The 23,614-nt window shown below is 37.6% G+C and overlaps 1 protein-coding gene and 1 pseudogene across 1 annotated transcript; one reads left to right on the top strand and one right to left on the bottom strand.

The window, feature by feature from the left end:
- Positions 1–1,531: 1,531 nt before the first annotated feature.
- On the top strand, positions 1,532–4,785 carry LOC128030213 (zinc-binding protein A33-like; the record flags this gene model as incomplete). The annotated part of the gene is made up of 6 exons (XM_052617684.1): positions 1,532–1,600; positions 1,835–1,930; positions 2,400–2,633; positions 3,015–3,037; positions 3,172–3,287; positions 3,769–4,785. Coding segments are annotated over 6 exons (1,101 nt in total), but the record flags the coding sequence as incomplete, so codon positions are not given.
- A 4,077-nt stretch (positions 4,786–8,862) lies between these two features.
- LOC128030733 (uncharacterized) lies at positions 8,863–22,767 on the bottom strand (annotated as a pseudogene).
- Between the last annotated feature and the right edge of the window lie 847 nt (positions 22,768–23,614).

Raw genomic sequence — 23,614 nt, 5'->3', positions numbered from 1 at the left:
AAGTGCTTTATAAGTACTAATAAACAACCTATATGTTAATAACAGACATGATAATAAGCATCTAGGTAATAGTGAGAATTGGCCACTAAAATAAAGTGTAACCATATATATATATATATATATATATATATATATATATATATATATATATATATATATATATATATATATATATATATATATATATATATATATATGCACACACATGCTTGTTTTTGTGAAAAGTGGGGACATCCCATCTGCGTAATGGTTTTTATTCTCTAGAAACTGTATATCCTATGGCCCTACACCAACCATACACCTAACCCTCGCAGGAAACTTTGTGCATTTTTACTTTCTCAAAAAAACTCATTTTGTATGATTTATAAGTGTTTTGAATGAATTTAAATTAAGTGTTAAAAAACATAAAAGTTACCGAACACACCTAGACTGCTTTCTTTTAGCCCTAAAATAGTTCAGTTTTATCATCATTGTAGTAGAATTAATTGGCAGTGAAAATATCTCAGGCCCCTTGGTCTCAAAGAAGAAAGGGAGAGAGAGAGAAAGAGAGACTGCCCAGTATCATTAATTTCTACAAATCTTAAATGTCCTGTAAGTGCATTGTATGTGCTGCATGTGACTATTATTCATTAAAATGATGGCACTCTCTCTTTTACTGAATCTGCATCCCAGCAGTCAGATACTCAGGACAGGTCCTTTAATAATACATTGCCTTGGTTTAGCAGTTTACAGAGAAGGGGGTGGGGGGGGGGGGGGTATCCCAAAAAAGGATTTTTTTCTTGTCCATACAACTCTGCCCTCAACTATCCCACAGATATGTTTGAAAAATTTGTGCTTGACACTTTATGAAACATAGTCTTCCTCTGTTTGTACATACAACAGACACATAGTTGTTCTTTCTTTGCAGTTATATATAATTTGTGCATTTACACACACACACAGAAAACAAAATCTTTGTATCAGACCATTTAGAGAGTGAAATATAAGCCCCTCACCAGCCCTTCTGTCTGTCTTGCTGCCTTTAATAGTCTGCCTCTGTTCTCTGACGTTGGTTCTTGTCGCAGACAGAAATAGAATATCTTCCCTCAATTCCATAAATCACTCGTGTGGTTCAGAGAAACAGCTGTGGACCCCACAATACCGCCCTTTGCTTTTCTTCTCCTTTGTTTACATCCTATCATGTAAAGTCAAAACCATTCCAGATATTATATTGTATTTATGAAAAAAAAAAAATAATAAAAAAAAAACTTTTTTAGATCAGTTGAATGTGTTGGTCACCTCCAGCCTCTGAACCAATCAGTCTGTTGCCTTCCTTTGATATATTGCCTTCGTATTGCCGTTGTCCTTCCTTCTCCCCTCCCTCTCTCTCTCTGTAAGTGTCTTTCTAATACACATCTATCACTCAGTTTGATTTAACCCCACTCTCTCTATATATATATATATATCTCCCGCTTTTTCTCTCTCTATTTCTCTCTCTCTCTCACACACACACACACACACACACACTGTCTGCTTTGTTTTGACACGTTAAACTGGAATGCACACAAATCACATGAAGGACCTAAAGAACAACTTTAACTCTCTCCTTGGTGCCCAAAAGGTAAGAATAAAATGTCACCTTCATACGTCATGGCAAGGTGAAATACACAGTGTGAACGGTTTCTATTTCTAGAAGGTTTAAAGTGACACAAGTGTTATTTGGTATAAAAGGAAATTCTGTTGTTTGGGATTAAATTTAGGGCTAACTATGCAAACTGTTACATAATCTGATTAGTGTACTTGCTAAGTCAGTTTATTACACGACAAACTGACTTTGTGCCTGGTTGTGTTTCAGGAGAAGCTTATTCAGGCGATTAAAAAGATCAAACATGAAATTGATGAATGTAACGAGGCTGAGAATGAGGCATTTGTGAACGCACTGGAGGTCGAGGTACTGCCTGATTTAACTTAGTAATATTTATATTTAAATGAGTATTAATGGACTTTTCTTCAAAACAACACTTACTGACTGACATGGAAAGATAACTCAAAAAACAAAAATATGTGTCAATATATATAAAAAATAAACTCTGGCAATGTGATCACCCCTTCCAAAAATATAAAGAAGTTATATATTTTCATGAATGAAGGTGCAACCTTTTAGAGCTTTCAATATGGCCTGTTCAGAAACAGTTAAGATTCATATTTAAATAACTCTTGATGCATGTCATCATCTGATTTGGCATTTGGCATAAGTTGTATAATAAACACTTAATAAACAATTTCTGGTATTAAATTTGAGTAATAACTGAATTATCAAGCTAACCTCAACCCGCTCTTTTCTCCAGAGTTTTTAGTCTCTCTTCCTCCGTGTTTCTCATTAAGTCATTATTAATGTCTCTTTTTCTGCTCTCTCACAGAACAGATTTGAATCAATAGAACGTGAAATTCGAGCAGAGTTCCAAAACCTCCATCGTTTCCTGGATGAGGAGGAAGAGACAGACCTAGAACGGCTGAGGAAGGAAAGGGACAAACGAGTGAAGATCTTAAAAGAAAGAGAGAAAAAGATTGCCATGCAGAGTAGAGATCTAGAGAAAGCCATTGAGACTCTGAACTGCAAACTCCGGGAAGATGACAGCCTCAAACTTTTGAAGGTGGATTTCCATTTTAAGTTGTCTGACAGACTAAAGAGTTAAATCTTTATTTTTGAGCTTTAATTAAGTAGAGAACTGCACTGGGAGAGGAGCAATTCCTTATCCTCTATGGACTGTCTAATTTAAAATAAAAATATTTTATTAGTGTGCATTTAACTACTATGAAATAATCTACTCTGACCACATCACATATTTACTGTAAGCTACTAACAGAGTTAGTTTCATAGTTCATGCAGTTGACACCCACAGAAAATGCTAGATGCCATCTGATGCCGTTCAGATCAAGTGCCTAAACAATCACATGATTGAAAGAGTGAGGAATCTGAAGAGCTGACTGCTGCCCATTCTTGCTCTAAACACTATATTTTTACATCCATTTAGGAAATCAAGGAGCTTCTTAAAAGGCAAGTGTCTTTTCTATGTATTGTTTCTCACTTGGTCTCTAATTCTCATAATAATAATCATTGTTGTTACTTTTCTCATTCTGTTCACCATCTGCCTCTGTTCTTGTTCAGATTTCATTGTTTATCTTTATTAGATGTGAGGTGAATTTCAATCGTCCTCCCCCAGTAGACAGCGAAATTCTCTCCAGTCAGTTTGTGGGCCCCATTCAGTACCGGATCTGGAAACACATGAAAACATCCCTCTACCCAAGTACAACTTTTTTTCAAATACTATGAATTTGAATACTGATGAATATGACCACACTTTTGGCATACTGTTTTTCAAATACTGTATAGTAGAGAAGCCTATTTGATTTTGGATGCAGTAACGGTGTCCATTCAAGCCGTTCAGACTCAAATCCCTAACTAATTCAGTGAAGGAGGTATATAGTACATTCACTAGAATGAATGTATGATTTGCTACTTGAAAATGCTTGCGTGCTATTACGTGCTATAGTCAGTCACTGGAAGAAGAAAATCAGTCCATGTTATTCAAACAGGAGACTCTAAAAGAAGAAAAATGTAAGTTATATATATATATATATATATTTTTTTTTTAATTTTTTTTTTTACCAACGGAACACCACTACTATAGTCTACTAACTGCAAGTTAAATGTGTATTGTTTGTTACATAAAAATTACTGTACTACATAATATTAATTCATTCTGAATATTTTATTTGCATACACAGACATATCCACGTTGACTTTTGACCCTGAAACGGCACATCCCTACCTGACCTTGTCTGCTGAGAGAACTTCAGCGACGTTCGAGGAAGACAAGGTGCAGCCTAACGAGAACCCAGCCGAAAGGAACCCGAAGCGCTTCCACTTCTATTATTGTGTGATGGGGTCAGAGGCCTTCACTTATGGCCGTCATTACTGGGAGGTGGAAGTGAAAGGAAAGACTGCCTGGCGAGTGGGTGTGGCCAGAGCGGACATACCCCGGGGAGAGATGGACTCTTCCTCCACATTAAACGGACTGTGGACACTGTCCCTCAGAAATGGCTTGATCACAGCCTGCACCCACCCAAAGCCCACAAAGGTGCTCTCATACACCCTCCCCATCCGCATCGGCATCTTCCTGGACTGTGAGAAGGAAGAGGTGTCTTTCTACAATGCTGTCACCATGACGCCACTCTTTTCTTTCTACATGGGGACTGTTCTAGTGCCGCTCTATCCATTCTACAACCCATGTGACCAAGATAAAGGCAAAAACTGTGCTCCTCTTTCCATATTTCATCCATCACTCTGAGGGATTGACATGGATGTTTGGTTTTTCCACCTAATGCTGACACAGTTTGAAATGCGGAATTCTGATCACCTTGAAGCTTGTATGCCTGTAAAGCTAGAGAGAAGTTTTTGATGTGTAGTTGTGTTTGGATCAACCGTTTATAATAACACTAAATAGCAGCTGTATCCGAAATATTTCTCTCAGAAATGAAAATTCTGTCATTATTTATTTGTTTCAAAACTGTATACCATTACGTTTTGATGTCATGATGTGGCATATGAGACTCTTGAAAACCAGCAAGCTGAGTTTGATTTTATTGATGTCCAGCCTGCACCATATTTGATTAGAAAGTTGCAGTGGAGGTGTAGATTATCAGTAAAATAGTGCTTGATTTATATGGACAACATTTATAGTGTTTTTGTTTTTGTCCTTTTTTGGAGCTTGACAGGCTGTGGAAACAATGAACTATTGGTGTGTAACACCCCCAAACCCCCCCCCCCCCCCCCCCCCCAACACACACACAAAAAAAGATAACAAGAAAACAATTAAGTGATCCTACTAAGAAACAAAACAAAATGTATTTAAAAATAAATAAATCTGATTTTGGAATGCTGGATCTCATCTAATCTCAGAAGCTACGCAGGGTTTGGCTTGTCTGGGAATACCAGGTGCTTTATTCTCGGGTGGCATGTTGGCTCAGTATTAATCTTCACAGCATGGAGGCCACTGGTTTAAGTCAGGAGCCTTTCTGTGTGGAGCTCTATGATGGACTGACCATCTGTCCAGGGTGCTTTTAACCCAAGATGCTGGGTAGGCTCCAGTGTCCCCTTTACCCTCCATATTACAAACAGTTTGGAGAATGGATGGATGGAGCTTGGAATGACATTAGGGTGAGTAAATAACAGATTTTAAATTGTGAGAGTGAATAATTATTTATTTGTATTTTTATATATTTGTATGCAAATAAATACATGTAATGTATCTTGCAACGTGTTTGTGCATGTGTTGTATCATAATAATAATAAGTGTTCTGGCACAATAAAATATCCAAGAAAAAAAATATAATTCAATTTCTGTGCCTGCTGACATACTATTAATAGCAACTGCTTACCTGTCTATAAATAATACATGTCTGTTGCATTCAGCCATGCCTAGGACCTACTCTGGAAACTATGTGCTGCTGGAGTGACGGAGAAGAATACCAAGAGAGTCCTTCTGCACCCTGCCAGCAACAGACCGGGGAGAAGGAATGAAAAAGCAACAGAGACAGATGACTTTGAATGTGATTGACTACAAGGGCAGAAAGCTCTTTTTTCACATTCGCAGCCACAGACACAGGAGAGGCATGTCAGAGAGATGTGCGCAGGCCTTTATAAACTGCTTTAAACCACACACCAAGACACATTTTAAAATCATTTATTATCATTTTTAGGCATGAAATAAAAGAAGTATTACTTCTTTACAAAATGTTTATGTGTTGTGTTTGTGCAAAAAGGAAGATCAGGGACTGATAAACTGTAGAGCATCACTCAAGTGGAATAAGAAGAGGAAAAGAGATGCAGAAACCTCTCGTGCACCTGTGGGACACAACTGCACCTTGAGTTTACCTGGAACACGCAAAACACCACAGGATACTTGGGCTTCTCAAACTCTATACATTCTCAACGCTCATTTTCCTCACTCGTGAGAGATCATTTCATACCCACTGAATTCTGAATTTGACTTAAAAGAGATAGTTCATCCAAATATGAATTTCTTCTGTTAAACATAAAAGAAGATCATTTTAATAATTGTTCAATTATTGTCTATAATGTCTATATTATGAAAGTCAGTGGGGTTTAAAACAACACTCAATTCTACTGACTGTCATTGTATGGACAAAAAAAAAAGAAAGTCTTAGAGTCTCAAGTTTTACTTTAGACTTTAAGGGATAGTTCACCCAAAAATGAAAATTAGATTTTTATCTACTTGCACCCAGGGTATCCAAGATAACTTTGTTTCTACAATAGAGCACAAACAGAGATTTTTAAGTGAAAACATTGCAGTCTGTCAGTCATGCAGTGTAAGTGATGGGAATCACGGCTTTGAGATGAACTTTTTGGATGAACTATCCTTTTAATGCCCTTTAGAATGTTTTTGACCAATCAGGTCTGACCAATGGAATGGAAAGATATAGGGTGACATGTTGAATGCAAATGTTTTTTGTGAAATCCATGGAAGGGATGTTTTACACAATGGAATTGTCCAATCAGAGACCTGCAGAGCCGTGCGATAGATGAAAAACAGAGTACTTCTTTTAGACGTCTACACACTACCTGCTACATATGCATGACCACACTAGCACAGATAGACACTATGGGAGCGTAACTCTTTAGCATGCAATAACGATGCATCATTACTTTAGTGTATGCATTATTCAAAGCACTTTGAGCAAGGGGAAAATGCTATATTAACTAAATTACTATTCCATTGGTGTAGTCTTCAGCGTAGATTAAATAAAAACGACCTGTAACACGGCTATCTTGGCATCAAAACTGAGAGCAACCACTAGACAGCATGGAGTCCATTTTGATATAAATCTTGCACTGTGCACTCCCTTAAATTGCATCTGAATTTAATACCACTGAAAAAGGAACAGCAATTACCAGCCAGAAAAGCGAGAAAAGGGACATTGCTAATTGCATTGATATGACAGCTATCCAATGGAGGTTGTTGCTACCACATGGGCACACACAAACATACTCACATGCACTTGTACAAACACATACAGGCCCCCTGATGTTGCCAATGATGAATTACATCTATAATCTCTCATCAAAAATACCATTTTGCATCCACATACATACAACACAAGCATCAACACACAAAATATGAAAGCAGACAGTAAACATGTCATAATACAAGACTAATATCAGAAGCAGTGTACTGAAGGGTGGTGAATATCTTAAGCATGATCTTCTGCTTTAAGATGTGAGGATTCAGTGAGTGACCAGCAGAAAATTGATTTTGCCTGGAAACTTGTGTAATGTGCATTACCGGAATGCACTTAAGTGTGACATCATTTGCTAGAGATGAAAGTAAGAACATGTGAAAGCAAGCTCATGTCTAACAGCCATTGTAGTCCAAGTCCAAGATCAGTGTCCAATCGACCAGTGCAACAAACAAAAAAATTGTTTGCTCATTAGCCATTTTAATCAGATTTATTTACTATGGATCCATTTTGGTCACCAAATCAGTTTTGTCAGGGATACATCATCATTTTATATTTTAATGCTACAGTGCTCCTAGGGTTATGACCTCTAGGGTTTGTAATATTTACATTATGAGATGTGACACATAGACTGTTTTGCTTTCAAGTGACATTTCCATGCACTGATATCAAAACGTCTGTTAAAGGCTCAGAAGAAACAAAATAGTTTTCAGGGGTTTCCGGGATAGGCATTTCCAAATATCTGATTGAGTTTTGTAAACCTTTGACTGTGCTTCAAACCTTGTGCCTTGCCAAAAATCTACTTTTTTATTTAATGTCAACATACCTTGCAATGTTGTTTAATTGCTGTTTTATTACTTTTTTTATTCAATCATAAATGTGAGGTAGTGATCATCTTCGGTTACAAAATCTAACCACAAACCTCCAGTCTGTCAGTTCTGCCTACAAAATGGTGATACAAATATCGAGTTAGCTATCACCCCACTACTCACTGTGATGTAACATCAGCTCCCACAGATTGTGTTTTAGGAGCATACAACATTAACAGGCAGTGGTGTTTAGGTTCTACCGGAGGCACCAGGAATAATGTAAACTGATATGTTAGACTGTATTGTCTTTCAACTATGATTATAAATACAAAATAATTTGTGTAACACTGTAGCAACACAAACAATTTAGATCTTCTTACAAACCATGTCCACTTGCTCCTAAATCAACAAGAATCAGCAAATTTAACTATGCAAGACATTCAGGCTAATTTTCTGCTTGACCCACTTTAGCGCACTGTATATCAGTAAAAAACTTTACTGAAATAGTCTTATTCAATAACCACCTGCAATCACTACCATTATTTTCAACCCAAACATGCTTCCTTTTTCTGTAATGTGTTTGAGTATATTTTTGATTGTGGGAGTAATTCATGAAATGATAATGAAACAATTGCAAAAGTGGTGTGCTATTGAGAAAACATTTAAAAAAAAAACAATTCAGTTGTTTGCATCGCAGTGGTGGAGAGATTCTGTAAAAGTACAGCATATTGCAATAGTCTGCTGCATGCTTGAACACCAATCATTCACTTATTTATTTATTTTTTTATCGCGTTTTTCTCATCTCCTGATTTGCATAATTCCTTTTTTGAACCAAAATGCATTTGGCAAATATTAGTAGGATCAAGTAATTTCAATCCCAAAGCACCAGAAAATTTGCTAATGATGGAAACAGCCTTACTATTTATATAAATCAGTCTGAAAACAGCTCACTCAAAGAAGCAAACCTGTTAACATATACTATTGCCATCAACATATATATATTTTTAGGATTTTTTTTCTTCTTTTTTACAGATTACAGATTTTTGATCATGTAAAGAACTTTCAACAACAATTTTTTTTGTTACTGAATGAACAGAAAATGTTCACTGTCACATCACTGGACAAGAACATCCGTGAGATTAGCGTCACAGGTTGGATTGATAGAAGAAGATTTGCAAAAATATCCTCCAGTCCCAGAGTCACGGATTAGTCTATGAAGGATTATGATTTATTTTTTGTTTATTTTTTTGGTCAAATGGTTATTATTCCTTCTGCTTTGCACTCCTGTAGTTTTCTTGTTCATCTCCTTTGTCAAAATGACATGTTGACTCGCATGCATCAAAGTGACACGTGATTTTTCCACTTTTCCAGTCCTCTGTCAGCAGAAGGTTGATTGCTTTCTCAGTATCAGTCCTGCTATTTGGATTCCCCAACTGGTCGAAATGTAGCAGAAATTATCTCTTATAGAATGAAAATGATTATTGTCCAATGTTCCTGTGTGCCTTTCCCCAAATTCAACCACAGTAACTTGGATTACGAAAGCGATAATATAATTTATTTTGCCAACATCTACATGCATTGATGTATTATTTTGTGAAGGAAGATTTGTCTCTACACTTTCTTGGAACAGCCCAGACAGCCATCCTCATTCTGTATTAAATTAGCCAGTGGTGTAAGGTCTGAAATGCTTCTTTTCTGTATTTGAACTCTGTTACAGGGTGATTAAATATAAGTAAACTCAGTGGATTTACAGTGCATTCTTTCTTTTGATGCATGTTAATTGTATTAAAAGTGAGATTTAAAAGTCGAAGTCGCTTAGCTCTTCGTTGTTGTTAAGTCTAGTGTCTCGATTGTCTGTGGTGGTTAATACACTAGGAGGAGGCAGGAAAGAGGCTACGTTTTAATCTCAGTCGGTGGCAGCTCCATCAGTGCTTGAGGGTGGTGCACTGTCATTGGGGGAAGCCGAGTCTAGACCTCCACTGGAGATGAGCTCAGGAGTTTTGCCTGAGCTTTTCCCAGTATCAGGGGTTTTGGGAGGGGTTGTGCCCTTCACATCCAGCCCAGGAGATATGGGTGCATGTGGCTCTGACTCAATGTCAGCCTTAGATTCTGGAGTACCATTTGTAGTTGGTTTTGAGTCGAGGATCTCTGAGACTGGTGGTTTAGACTGTGGAGTGGGTGAAGCTGGTTTAGGCTCAGAAACTAGAGGACTCACAGCGGGTTTCTGTTCAGGAGTGCCAACTGTAGCTGGTGAGGGTTCAGGAGTAGGTGAAACTGCTGGTTTTGCATCAGGAGTTGGTGGTACTGCTTTTAGAGTTTCAGGGGTTGGACTTGGAATTGGTTTAACATCAGTTGTTGTTGCCTCAGGTTCTGGAGTTGGTTTTGGATCAGGGGTCACAGGTTGCTTGGGATCTGGTGATGGGCTTAAGGTCGGTTTTGTTTCAGGTGGTGGTGAGATGGTCATTTTGGGTGCAGGTGTAGCAGCAGGTTTTGGTTCAGGTGTTGGTGTGACCGCTGGCTTGGGTTCAGGTTCAGGTGTTACTGGTGGTTTGGGTTCTGGAGATGGCGGTGGAGGAGCTGTCGACTTGGCCACAGGTGCTGGTTTCAGATCCGCAGTTGGTGCTGGTTTTGGAGGTGAGGGAGCTTTCTTTGACTCTGGAATTTGGTCGGGAATGGCTTTGACATCAGGGGCAGCAAAGGAACTCAATACATCAGAATCTGCTATGGTTGCTGTTGGGGCATCAGTGTCACTGTCAAGCGGGAGTCCAGTGGTATTAAAGCCCACTCCAGAGTCACTCGTCTCCATGTTCCTCTCTTGAAGGCTTGGGTCTTTAGTTGACACTTCCAAACCCTGAGGAACATACTCAGAACTTAGCATTCCTAAAGCATTTTCAGAACATTCAACATAATTTATCATTTTATATTAAGCAAATACTTGGGGTTTAGATATACAGATAGTGCTATTGATTCAAATGCCTTTCAGCTTCCCGATGCTCACCTTAATGCTGATCTCTGTGCTCTGTGATTTCTCAGTGATGTCTTCTTTCTGTGACAGGGCCGGGGCTTCCTCATTCTGACGGGTACAGACATCTTGAACAACCTGCAAAAAATTTTACTTATAAACTTTTTCACAAGCAAAACTTGTCTCTTTCTCCTTTAATGTTGGAGAAGACAAGAAATAAGAATGTGGAACATAAGCCAAATGTTTATCTGATGCCTGTGTTGGCTGGTCAGGATTCTTAAACAATTAGAGCGATGTTTTTTATAGTGCCACAGAGCTTCAGTTGATGTCCAAATAATGTTTAGGGTCACTGTGCATTCAATTTTTGTTATTTCTGTCATATATTGGTGCTTAAATATGTGGTATGTACCTGTCTGAAGGCACTTGTCATAATCAGATTTTATAATTTCTAAATAAATAATTGCTGGATTCAAAACAGCGATTAATAGGCGCTGTGACCGACACATTCCTGGAGCATTCACTGCTGTCACTAAACGGTGACGCCGAGCATCGTTCACAAGTTTCTGCATGGACCTGACTAGGGCACAGGTTCTAAGCCCTGGGACAAAATGGGATGCTTTAAGGAAAATGTATAGCCTACTAAGTAATAGGCCCAACATAAAAATAACAATTTGTTTTCATGTTTTTTTTTTTTTTTTTTAATAGGCTATGCGAAATATATCCGACTTAAATAATTAACTGATTTAAAACAGAAGTGTGGGCGCACCATAAATTCACAAAAAAAAAAAAAAAAGGATGACAACGCATTCTGTTTGTTTGCTTTATTTTACAAGAGCACAAATCTTCTGTTTTTATTGTGAGTGTGCACAAATGAAAGTAAACACTTTTGCGGAAAATATATATATTTTTTTATTTCTCAGCTGTTTCGATCGCGCTGGAGCCTGCTGCACACGTATATTCTAGCGATTCAAACTTACAAATCGCAGTCTGTTCATTATCAAAATAAAATAGTCAACTAAACATTAAAAGGTTACAATGGTCAGTTTAAATAGACCGTAGTATACCGGTCCACTCTGCTGTTATGCCAAGGACGTTTTTGCTCATATGAAGAGGATCATCTTTTCCGTCTATATGCGAATGCGTGTTAATTACAAGCCTAGTTTACATTATAAATAATAGTTTAACATTCAAATACATTGCGAATATGGAAACATTTCGATTTGTGCCGAATGAGACATGAGCAATAACCTCCAAATAAATCTAGCCAAAACCGCGCTCGCTCATCCTCGTGTGCACGCATGCACTGTCACGATCTAATGCGCTGTATGCCGGATTTTTAAAAATCTGACATTTTCTAGGACAGAATCCAGCAGGATCAAATTAATGTGAGCAACAGTGTGTTTTGGTGCAGCAGCGCCGATGTAGTTCACTTAATGTGCAGCGCAGTCACACGCGCTCCACATTTCGGATAATTTTATTTTAAATACAATAATGTCAGTTGAAAACATTGCAATTGTGCTTTAAAATACAACAACGAGCACCACAAAAGAGGCGCGTTCAGCGTTCTCCGTGCGGGATTGGAAACTGTCAATAAAGTAAAATGACCTCAAAAGTATGGCGCGCTCTCTTCATTTTATCAAATGATCATAATCGCATCTATTCATTTTATAATCCTGCTACTAGCATCATTTTATTCAGACTAAAACCTCTTTAATTCAAGTGAGAAAGCGTTGTGTGTGTGTGTGTGTGTGTGTGTGTGTGGCTTTTGCACATCATGTCATACCGCTGACTGCGTGCCTGCAATAGACGCATTTTGCAGTATTATGGTTAACGATTAATCGATTAATTGATCGTTAATTTAAACGACGATCGATCATGGAAATAATCGAAATTTGACATCCCTACAGTACCAAGCATGACACCAAGCACACCAAGCGCAGCAACACCAGTAATGCTACCAGAGCAATGATAGCAATGTAGAGTTTAGGAAGCCTGTATGCTGAAAGAGAAAGAAAGATACAACATAAAGTCCAAAACATGACAATTCAATGAACTGTAATTTCCCTTTGTCATATTGTTTGTCCTCACATTCCATCTCCAGGTGGACATCAGACACCAGGAATCCCTGAAGGTCAGTCACACTGAAAACTCCGGCATCGCTGGCCCTCATGTCCGTAAGAAGACAAAAAGAGTCCTCCAAAGAGAGACGACCCTCAAGATCCAGGTTAGGAGGCAGGTTGAACTGTCCGTTCTCCATAATCAAATACTTATATTTATCAGACTGAGGCATATACAGTAGGCGAGCTAGGGAGCTATTCATGTGCAGGTTTATTTTCAGAGTGCCACCATATGAAAGGGTCACAAATATCAGATGTGCTGGTAGAAAGAAAGAAGGAAGGACAAAAAGAAGAAAAGCTGTTACTGAAGCTGAGATGTTCAACGTTCTTCTATGATGATGTCACAAGAGTGAAGAAAGAAGAAATCGTCAGGGAGGTGAAGGCATTAATATTTTAGGGAATAAATGCTGCAGTACCTCGAGTTCCCAACTCACTGTTCACTTTAAAAAATAAAGGTTCTTTACTGGCATCAGTGGTTCCATGAGGAACATCTATGAAAACTTTCCATTGCACAAAAGGTGTAGAAAATAATTCTTTAGATTAATAACATTTTCTTTACACTAATAAACACACTGGTCACTGAAAGAGTTTTTGGTGAACCCAAAATGGTTTTTGTATGACATCACTGCAAAACCCCCCTTTTAGAGTGTATATTACATACAAACAACCTTGTAAATTTCACACCTCAGTTTTTTTATTTTTAGCTCTCAGAATACTTAATTCTGACTGGTCAATTGCAGCATTCTGCCACCAAAGATTTTTGTATGATGAACGCTAAACTGTTCATTTGACCATTGTCCCTGGCAAACATTTCTGATACCTCAGTCATGGCCAAAAGTTTTGGCAATGACATATATTTTGTGTTTCACAAAGTTTGCTGCTTAAGCTGTTGTGGTGTTTATTCACATTGTTTCTAGATTATTGTGTAGAGTGATCAGATGCATTTTAAATAATTGCTAAAAGCTTAATTGGCCAAAAAATGACATTTTCCAAAAAAATAAAAAATAAAAAATAAATTAAAAAATCACTGTTTTTTTATCCTGACACAAAACGACCAGCTAACATTAATTGACAGCACATGTGAAAGTGTGAATGAGTACTAGTCAGGTTAAAGGCAGGGTAGGTAAGAAATTTATAAACAACTTTCTTCCAAATTTGTTTAAACTTTCTATTTATATCAATGCATAATTAAAATGTAAGTACTCTGATAAAAAGAGTATAAAAATCGAGTGACTCTAGACCGTTTAATCTGTATTAAACACAGCTCATTATTTCCTTTCGGCACGAAACATAGGATTGGCTTAGGCGACTGTAACTCTCTCGCAACCATGGCAACCACCCTTTTGCCACACATGACCTGCCCACTTGCGTACGCACGTTTGATTTGAGGAATTCAAGAGGCACGGATCCTAGGAATACCAAAACAATGGCAGAGAAACAGCAAGCAAAATTCACTGTACCGGCCTATGCAGTTAGTGAAGGCAAACCAGGCAAAAAAAGGAAGACAGTAACAGTACAAGAAAAGGCAATGAACAAAAAGTCTTTGGATAAACAAAGAAATAAAACGCGAGTTAATATCGGCGTGCCTTTCCAGCGATGGCTGGAACTGAGGGAACTCAAGTGCTCCTTGCCCTGCCCTGCACTTCGACCACCCCGTCCTCGGCCTCTACTTCCTCGGACCCTAGTTGCACGGCCTCTTGCACGACCTCCTCTGCTTCGCCCTCGACCCCGGACCTGTCCTCGAGCTGACGATGCGGTACTTGTCTCTGGAGTGTAACGTTAGTCCTCATCAGAGTCAACAATGCTTTCATCATGGAAACTCTTACATGCAGAACAACGTATATGTTATGAATCTTACACGAAATTCATCTTCATCACAGTGTAAATGATGGTAATGGAAAAACGTGTATCATGCAACCTGTTTTTAGCTTTGCCTTATAGATAACTAGCTCGTTAGCGAATCAAAAAATATATATTTTAAACTTTACCAATATCAATATGCTAGCTTGATAGTGAGTACTAAAATACATCTTGTTTGTTTATCTTCATAATTATAAAGTTATTTTTATTACATGTAATTCTGACATGATTTCACTACATGCACTCTGCTCCTTCCTCTCCGCTCGTCTCAGGTAAATAATGCGTCTTCCAGCTCAGTGGTCGGAGTCGCGCGTTCATGTGTTTTGGGGGCGTGGCTTTAGAAGGCGCCCAGAAGGGAGGGGGTGGTGTGAATGGAAATAATGAGCTGTCTTTAAAACAGTCGTTAGAGGTCTACAGACACTCGATTTTTATACTTTCTTTTTCAGAGTACTTACATTTTAATTATGTATTGATATATAAATAAAGTTTAAACACATTTGGAAAAAAAGTTTTTTATACATGTTTTACCTACCCTGCCTTTAATCACTATCATACTAATTAGATTGTAAGAGCAGACTGATTGTTATAAAAGGAGGGAAGAAGCTCTTCCAATCATTATGTTCTTGTTAGCAGTGGTTACCTCTAAAGAAACAGGTGCAGCCATCAACGCTTTACATCAAAATGGCCTCACATGCAAGTATTGTGCAACAAAGAAGATTGCACCTGAAAGAACAATTTACGGGATCATCAAGAACTTCAAGGAAAGAGGTTTGACTGCAGTGAAGAAGTCTTCAGGACGTCCCAGAGTGTCCAGCAAGCTCCAGGACCATCTCCTCCTGAGTAGTCAGCTACAGAATCGTGTCTCCAGCAGTGCAAAGCGCGCTCTGGAATGAAAGCAGGTTGGTGTGAAAGCATCTGTACGCACAGTGAGGCCAAGACATTTGGACAATGCCCTGGTCTCAAAAAGGGCAGCAAAGAAGCCACTTATCTCCAAGAAAAACGTCAAGGACAGACTGAAATTCTACAGGAAGTACAGGGATTGGACTGTAGAAGACTGGTGCAAAGTTATTTGCTCTGAAGCTCCCTTCTTGACTGTTTGGGACATCTGGAACATCGATTGTTCAGGGAAGAAAAGGGGAACGCAACCATGAGTCCTGTGTTGTGCCAACAGCGAAGCATCCTGAGACCATCCATGTGTGGGCTGGTTTTTCAACTGAGGGAGTGGGCTCTCTCATAATTCTGCCCAAAAACACTGCCAGGAATAAAAAATGGTATCAAAACATCCTGCAAGAGCGACTTTTTCCAACCATCCATGAGCAATTTGGTGATGCTCTGTGCATTTTCCAGCATGATGGAGCATCATGTCACAAAGCAAGAGTGATAAAGAAGTGACTTAAAGATTATTACATTGCAATTTTGAATTCATGGTCCGGCAACTCTCTCAAAAGGTGAGAGGACAAGCAGAAGCCCACAAATTGTGATGAACTCTGAGCTAATAAGGCAAGAATGGTTCGCCATCAGTCAGGATTTGGCCCAGAAGCTAATATGTAATATCCATCATTGTTTTTCAGTGTATCATGGAAACATGGAACAATAATCTACAAATACTGAAGCAGAAAACCTTACAAAACACACTCTGCAGCTTCTTTCTCCTCACAAAATCAATACTTTCATTTATTTATAGCCATGTAATGTGCAGGAAATTTACAGCTATTTGGTTATTAGTGCAAAACAAATACCATCCTTTCTGCAACACATTGTGCTTCTATTTGCCGCCTTTAGGTATATTTTTAGATTATTTTATTATCCCTCACACATTTTTCTCTCCTTTACACAATTACAAATGATTGCTGTACTTGCTTCAGTCAGAAGGTCAAGATTAGGACATTAATATGTTATTTGAAAATAATATCAGTGTGTCTTCTTCCACGCTCACCTTGCACATTTAGGCAGATCTTCTTTTGGACTTTCCCAATGGAATCACTAAAGGTGTAACTGCCTTCATCAGCCCCTGTAACAGCACGCAAAGTGAACATTTGAGAAGTGATCTCAATGCGGTCCTGGTAATTCTCCTTGGGCGTTCCATCAGCATTTAGCAGTTCCTTAGCCGGCAACAATGTCTGATTGGCCTCCACAGGGCTGTGGCGATAGCCCACACGCACTGAGCCTAAGATATTATACAGTGATACTTGAAAATCTAAGCCGTAGTTAATGAAGTCCTCACTAGAGCAATCTGGAGAAGTGAGAGAAACAAAGAAGAGAAACACATGAGATAAATAAGATCCTGCATCCAAAACAAACGTGTATTCTATAAACTATTAGACAAAGAATTATACATCATATAAATTTAGCAATAACTACAAACCAACATTTTATTTGCTATACTATTTTTTATTTCATCAATTTTATCTGTTTAATTTGAATGTTTATTAGAAGAAAATACATGTTGCATGACTCCAAACCCCATAGAAAGTAAACAGAAAATACAACAGCTATAAATACTGTACATTATCATGTCAGTTTCACCTTCCTAAGTACTTCCTTTCCTTGTCAAATTGTTGAAAGAAAAAAGGCCACATTAAATAATACCATTAATAAAAGGTGCCAGCCACTACAGATGATAATAGGAGAAATAGATAGCTGGGTAAAGAAGAGAAAGAAGGATCTTTAGGTAGAGAAGAATGGAAGGCAACCAGTGTGGCTTGACAGAGCTACAATTACTGCAGCAGGCCATTAAACCTCCCTTACTGTTCACCAGTGATGGGAATAACGGCGTTATAAATAACGGCGTTACTAACGGCATTACTTTTTCCAGTAACGAGTAATCTAATTGATTACTCTTCTCATCTTAATAACGCCGTTACCGTTACTGCCAAAAAATGCGGCGCGTTACTATAACTGATGATGAAGCTGTTTTTTTTTTTTTCATCAGACCAACTAGATCTCTGAGCGAGAGGCAAATACTTTTTTTTACTGTTCTTCCTTGGTTAGTGGGCAGAGCACTAGACAAGCGCATAAATGCTGACGATTGGCTGAGGTAGAGTAAAATTTCATTGTAAGCCAATCAGAGGTAGAGTTGGGCGGGTTTTCGAAAGCACGCATAGTAGTGATGGGAATTCGGCTCTTTTGACTCAGCTCACTGAAAAGAGCCGGCTCTTTGGCTCACAAACGGCTCTTTAAATGACTTTGACTATAATATTTCAATTTTTATTACATAATTATTTAATTTCTATAGGCTAAATTTGAAAAAATAGAGTTGGCTCTTCAGATATGCGAGCCAGCTCCCGAAGTTCAACTAAAAAAGCCGGCTCTTAGAGTCGGCTCATTCGCGAATCGCGAACGACTCCTCAAAAGCTCATTCGCGAACGAGTCGATCCATCATCACTAACGCTCATTCGCGAACGACCCATCATCGGACAGGACAGGACACACAACGAACAACACAAGCCAGTCAGTCAACGAGAGACAGGTATGGCGACGAGCCCAAATAATCCAAAAGTAGCCTTCTCTAAATGGAAGTATATACATTACTTTTTCCTTCAAGAAATTAAAGAAACAATAAAAGGAAATATCAAAAGTTCCCAAAAATCTATCGTGTTATTTGCATTGATCCACTATATAAACATAATATCTACATACATGCCATTTGATTGGAGGCTAGTCTCACTTTGTCCCACAGCAACTTTTTTTTTTAGATGTGTGTACAATGTTTCATGTTTCTGTTAATAATGTATTGTATTAAGTGTCCATTTCATTATAATATTCAGATTTATCATAAATAATTGAACATGCACATGTATTTTAAGTTCCTTTAAAGAGGGGTAGAGGTGGGGTCACGTTTGAGCATTTAAAATTTAATTTTACTTGAAAGTAACGCAATAGTTACTTTCTTAAGTAACTAGTTACTTTAAAAATTTGTAACTGAGTTACTAATTTAGTTACTTTTTGGAAGAAGTAACTAGTAACTGTAACTAATTACTTTTTAAAAGTAACTTGCCCAACACTGCTGTTCACAACATGACATCCTATGATAATGAAAGTCACTCAGAGCTATTCTAGTGTATGTGTGGATATCCAATTTAGTGTACAAATGCTTAATTATGCAGTACCTCTAACATAGAGTGTGATGCGTGTAACATTCTCTGGATTTTGGGGAGATGTGATGGTATAGACTCCTTCATCATTTTCTCCAACATTCTCCAAGATCAGGTGCTTCGAAGCAGAGTTGAGTTTGGCACGAAGCTCCACCACTTTCCCAGAACTCATCAGAGTCTTCTCAGGACTTTGGACAACCGAAGACCTGAACGTCACATCAGCTCCATCTGCCGGCACGAGGATGTGGAAGTCTTCCCCAAAAAACAGAGTCTGAGACTTTTCTTGGGCTACAAGAAACACAAAGATGAATAGGCTATAGGGGCTAGATTTTACTTGTTTACATTGTTGCAGCTGTTTATATTTTTATTAATAAACAAACAAATATTTATAGGGAATTGTGTTTGTTTTACCTTTGAGAGTTGCAGAGAATGCTAAAAAGTCAAAAAGAAAAGCACCAATGTTTATATTAACAAACACATTCATTAGCACCATAATGTGACATCAACTAGACAAATCATCCAGGAAGTGACAATGTACTCAACTTTTATGCAAATGTTTAATATTCTTTATTATTACATTTATATACATTTTTTTTTGGATTGGACAATTAGTTATCATACAAAGGAATTTATGAATCAATTAGTGAAAATTGTCCACTGTTCATAACACACCATTTCATAATGTCTGACATGTTTAATTTATGATAATTCATAGGGAAAGTTATTTTAAAAGTTTATTAGAATATTTCAAAGATTTAAAGAACATATTTAGAGAACAAATGTCATTTGGCATGAGTTAAAGTGCACATATTCTGAACTTTTCAAAGCAAATTAAGTAATTTACTGTTTTTATGTATTTGGAAATATTACTACAAGTTTCAACTCTAATTTTTTGATTGATATTCCAATATACAAATTATAAAAAAAATACCCACTTTGTTTCAGAAAATGCAGTATGGCTAATATACACCCATTAGAGATGGCGCTTTTAATAACCCTAGTCTTTTTGAGTCAAATATTCATTATACAACTAGCAGTCCCTGTAAGCGGGTACATTCAATACTGCCTTGCCATTTGTGAGAACATTACAACACTTAGAGATGATGCATAGTGCATCAGGGCTGTAATTAAAGATCTACAATAGTTATTAGCATGTCACTGACATTAACATTTCAGCACAAAAAACAACACTTGTGTCGTGTTAATAATAATACAGACAGATCAACCATTGAACGGATTAGCAAGAATTCTTTCTTACCTGAGTAAAACAGCACAGTTAAGACGAGCAGTCTTAGATTCTGCATATCGGCTCTGAATACATTTACACATGGAGAGAAGATTTCAGTGATAAGCACTAACATTGTAAGTTTCATTGGTGTGTTGCTGAAGTTTTCTCACATTCCAGCTAGGAATAAAAATAATGAAAACAATTGATAAAAAATGAGAGGTATATTGGCAAATGGACACAGATCTATTGAGTCCCTGGATGTGGAGCTGTGACTGTCAAATAATCTACTTTATGTCAATGTTAGACAGACGTCTACAACTATTTTCCAGCTTTTATGTGTGATGTGTCAGCTCTGGGCTCTGTGATGTGTCAGCCATGGGCTCTGTTGTCAAATGAGCTTCTTTAAAGAGCTACTCGAATGTGTCAGTAATTGCGGGTTTATTGGTTTGTCTTATGCATAGCTTATATTCAACATTGATCTAGTATCTCAGAGGGGTTTGTAATAAATAACAAGCAGCAATCTGCTTTCGGTTATTTTATTGTTGAGATTCCCAGTTAAGAGATCTCAGAAATAAATTTCATTATAAATAATTAAACTTTTAGGTACAGTGCTGTCTGTATAAATCATTGGTCTCAAACTCAATTCCTGGAGGGCCACAGCTCTGCACAGTTTTGCTCCAACCCTAATCAAACACATCTGATTCAGCTAATCAAGGTCTTCAGGATTACTAGAAACTTCCAAGCAGGTGTGATTTGGAGCTGGTTGGAGCTAAACTCTGCAGAGCTGTGGCCCTCCAGCAGTGGTGGACGAAGTACACAAATCAAGTACTTGAGTAAAAGTACAGATACATATGATAAAATATGTCTCCAGTAAGAGTAAAAGTACTCCATTTTCAAGTGAAAGTACAAAAGTACTCAATTTTTTATGTACTTAAGTAAAAAAGTACTGAAAGATAGATGTTTGCAATTTTATATAGGCTACTTAATTTAATTTTATATTAGCACATATTTTTTATAATCCTTTTGCTCAAAATACCTGGGATTTTTTCCAAAATAACCACTATATGGAGTCAAGATATATTTGTGTTGTTGATGGACTATGTTGATCATCTGATTTTCACTAGTAAGAAGTATTTTAAAGTTTGTTGTTTTACAGAACATCACAGTTATATATGACATGAAAATAAGGCCTGAAGTTAGGAATAACATTTTAAGGAAAATATCATTATATTTTCATAATGATTTTTTCCGTCTCTCAAACCTTGTCTGTGGTTTAAAAACACCCCTGGCCAAATGGGGTGCATCTCTTCCTACTTTGATAAATACTGTAGTAACTATGTTCTGAACATCACATCCTTTCTTTTCTCCCCAGATGTAATCTCTCTCTCTCTCTCTCTCTCTCTCTATATATATATATATATATATATATATGTGGTTGAAAAAATACCTCAACTTAGCACCAGCAAGCTTGTTAGCTAGCGAGTTAGCATTAGCTAACAATATTTACTTATTTTCAGTATGGTTATGAATAAACATTCATGTCTGTCTGCTCGTCTAGTTAATCCAAACAATATACATATGTATGACGTTACTGTTGATAAACAATATAAAAACAGACGTCCCATAGGACATGGATGGTAGCATTTTAATAAAACTGTTAACATTATGGCAGCAGGGAATTTGAACGTGCATGATTTATTGTATTTAATCTGTGCTATTTTAATGTTTAATCCAATTAGTCCAAAATTTCGACAGGGGAGCAAGGAACTCGACCGGAACTTGAAGTCGGGTGGGGGCTGCCATCTTTTAGCAGAACTTCACTTGCGTTAGCATTCCCATTGACTCCCATTCAATTTGTCGTCACTTTGACAGCGAATAACTTTACATCTGAGGCGTTTAAAGACTCCGTTTGTCCATTATTTATTTCTAAAGATACACGACAATGTATAAAGGGCTCCATTACCTTCTACGTTACATTACGGACTCCAGAGTTAAAGACTGCGGTCAAGCCAGCCGCCAAGTAGAAAAGCATGGTCAATCTAGCCGCCACGTTATTTCGAGGGTCGCGTATAAACTACGTATTACGGTAACACCGTCAGAGAACTGATCTGAATGGAGTGCTCTTCCAGCGAACGCTACTTTTTTCCCCCAACACACAGTCCGTTACTGTCTGATGCTGAATACCAAAATAAAAACCCTCTAATACTCATATTACAAAATAAGAACAATAATATATGCTTGTTGCATCTCTACATTCGAAAAGCTATACAAATAAAAGTTCTAGAATGCACAGACAGAAAGTACAGTGTCAGCTGCATGCTGCTGCATCTACTTTAAAAAATCTATAAAAATTAAAGTTATAGATTGCACAGGCCACTTTCACCTCAGATTGAGAGTACACCTTGCCACGATGTCAGATGCATCGTTTCAGGACAGTCCGATGTGGAATTACAATATAAGAGCCTCCCAAATCTCATAAATGGGATGCTGCATCTCTATTTTCAAAAATCTATAAAAATCTAAGTTATAGATTGCACAGGCCACTTTCACCTCAGATTGAGAGTACACCTTGCCACAATGTCAGCTGCATCGTTTCAGGACAGTCTGATGTGTAATTACAAAATAAAAGCCTCTCACATCTAAGAAAAAAAACTGCTGCATCTCTACTTTGAAAAATGTAAATTTTAAAAAGTTATAGATTGCACAGGCCACTTTCACCTCAGATTGAGAGTACACCTTGCCACAATGTCAGATGCATCGTTTCAGGACGGTCTGATGTGGAATTACAAAATAAGAGCTTCCCAAATCTCATAAACAAGCTGCTTCATCTCTACTTTCAAAATTATATATTTAAAAACGTTATGGATTGCACAGGAAACTTTCACCTCAGCTTGAGAGTACACCTTGCCACAATGTCAGCTGCATCGTTTCAGGACAGTCTGATGTGTAATTACAAAATAAAAGCCTCTCACATCTAAGAAAAAAAAACTGCTGCATCTCTACTTTGAAAAATGTAAATTTAAAAAAGTTATAGATTGCACAGGCCACTTTCACCTCAGATTGAGAGTACACCTTGCCACAATGTCAGATGCATCGTTTCAGGACGGTCTGATGTGGAATTACAAAATAAGAGCTTCCCAAATCTCATAAACAAGCTGCTTCATCTCTACTTTCAAAATTATATATTTAAAAACGTTATGGATTGCACAGGAAACTTTCACCTCAGCTTGAGAGTACACCTTGCCACAATGTCAGCTGCATCGTTTCAGGACAGTCTGATGTGTAATTACAAGATAAGAGCCCCCCAAATATAATAAATGAGATGCTACATCTCTATATAAAAAAATCTATAAAAATTAAAGTTATACATTGCACAGGCCACTTTCACCTCAGATTGAGAGTACACCTTACCACAATGTCAGCTGCATCGTTTCAGGAAGGTCTGATGTGGAATTACAAAATAAGAGCCTCCCAGATCTCATAAACAAGCTGCTTCATCTCTACTTTCAAAATGATACATTTAA

This window comes from Carassius gibelio, chromosome A16 (genome assembly GCF_023724105.1).
Source record: "Carassius gibelio isolate Cgi1373 ecotype wild population from Czech Republic chromosome A16, carGib1.2-hapl.c, whole genome shotgun sequence".
NCBI classification, from domain to species: Eukaryota; Metazoa; Chordata; class Actinopteri; order Cypriniformes; family Cyprinidae; genus Carassius; species Carassius gibelio.
Note: the sequence above shows the minus strand (reverse complement) of the source record. Positions and strands in the feature narration are given on the sequence as shown.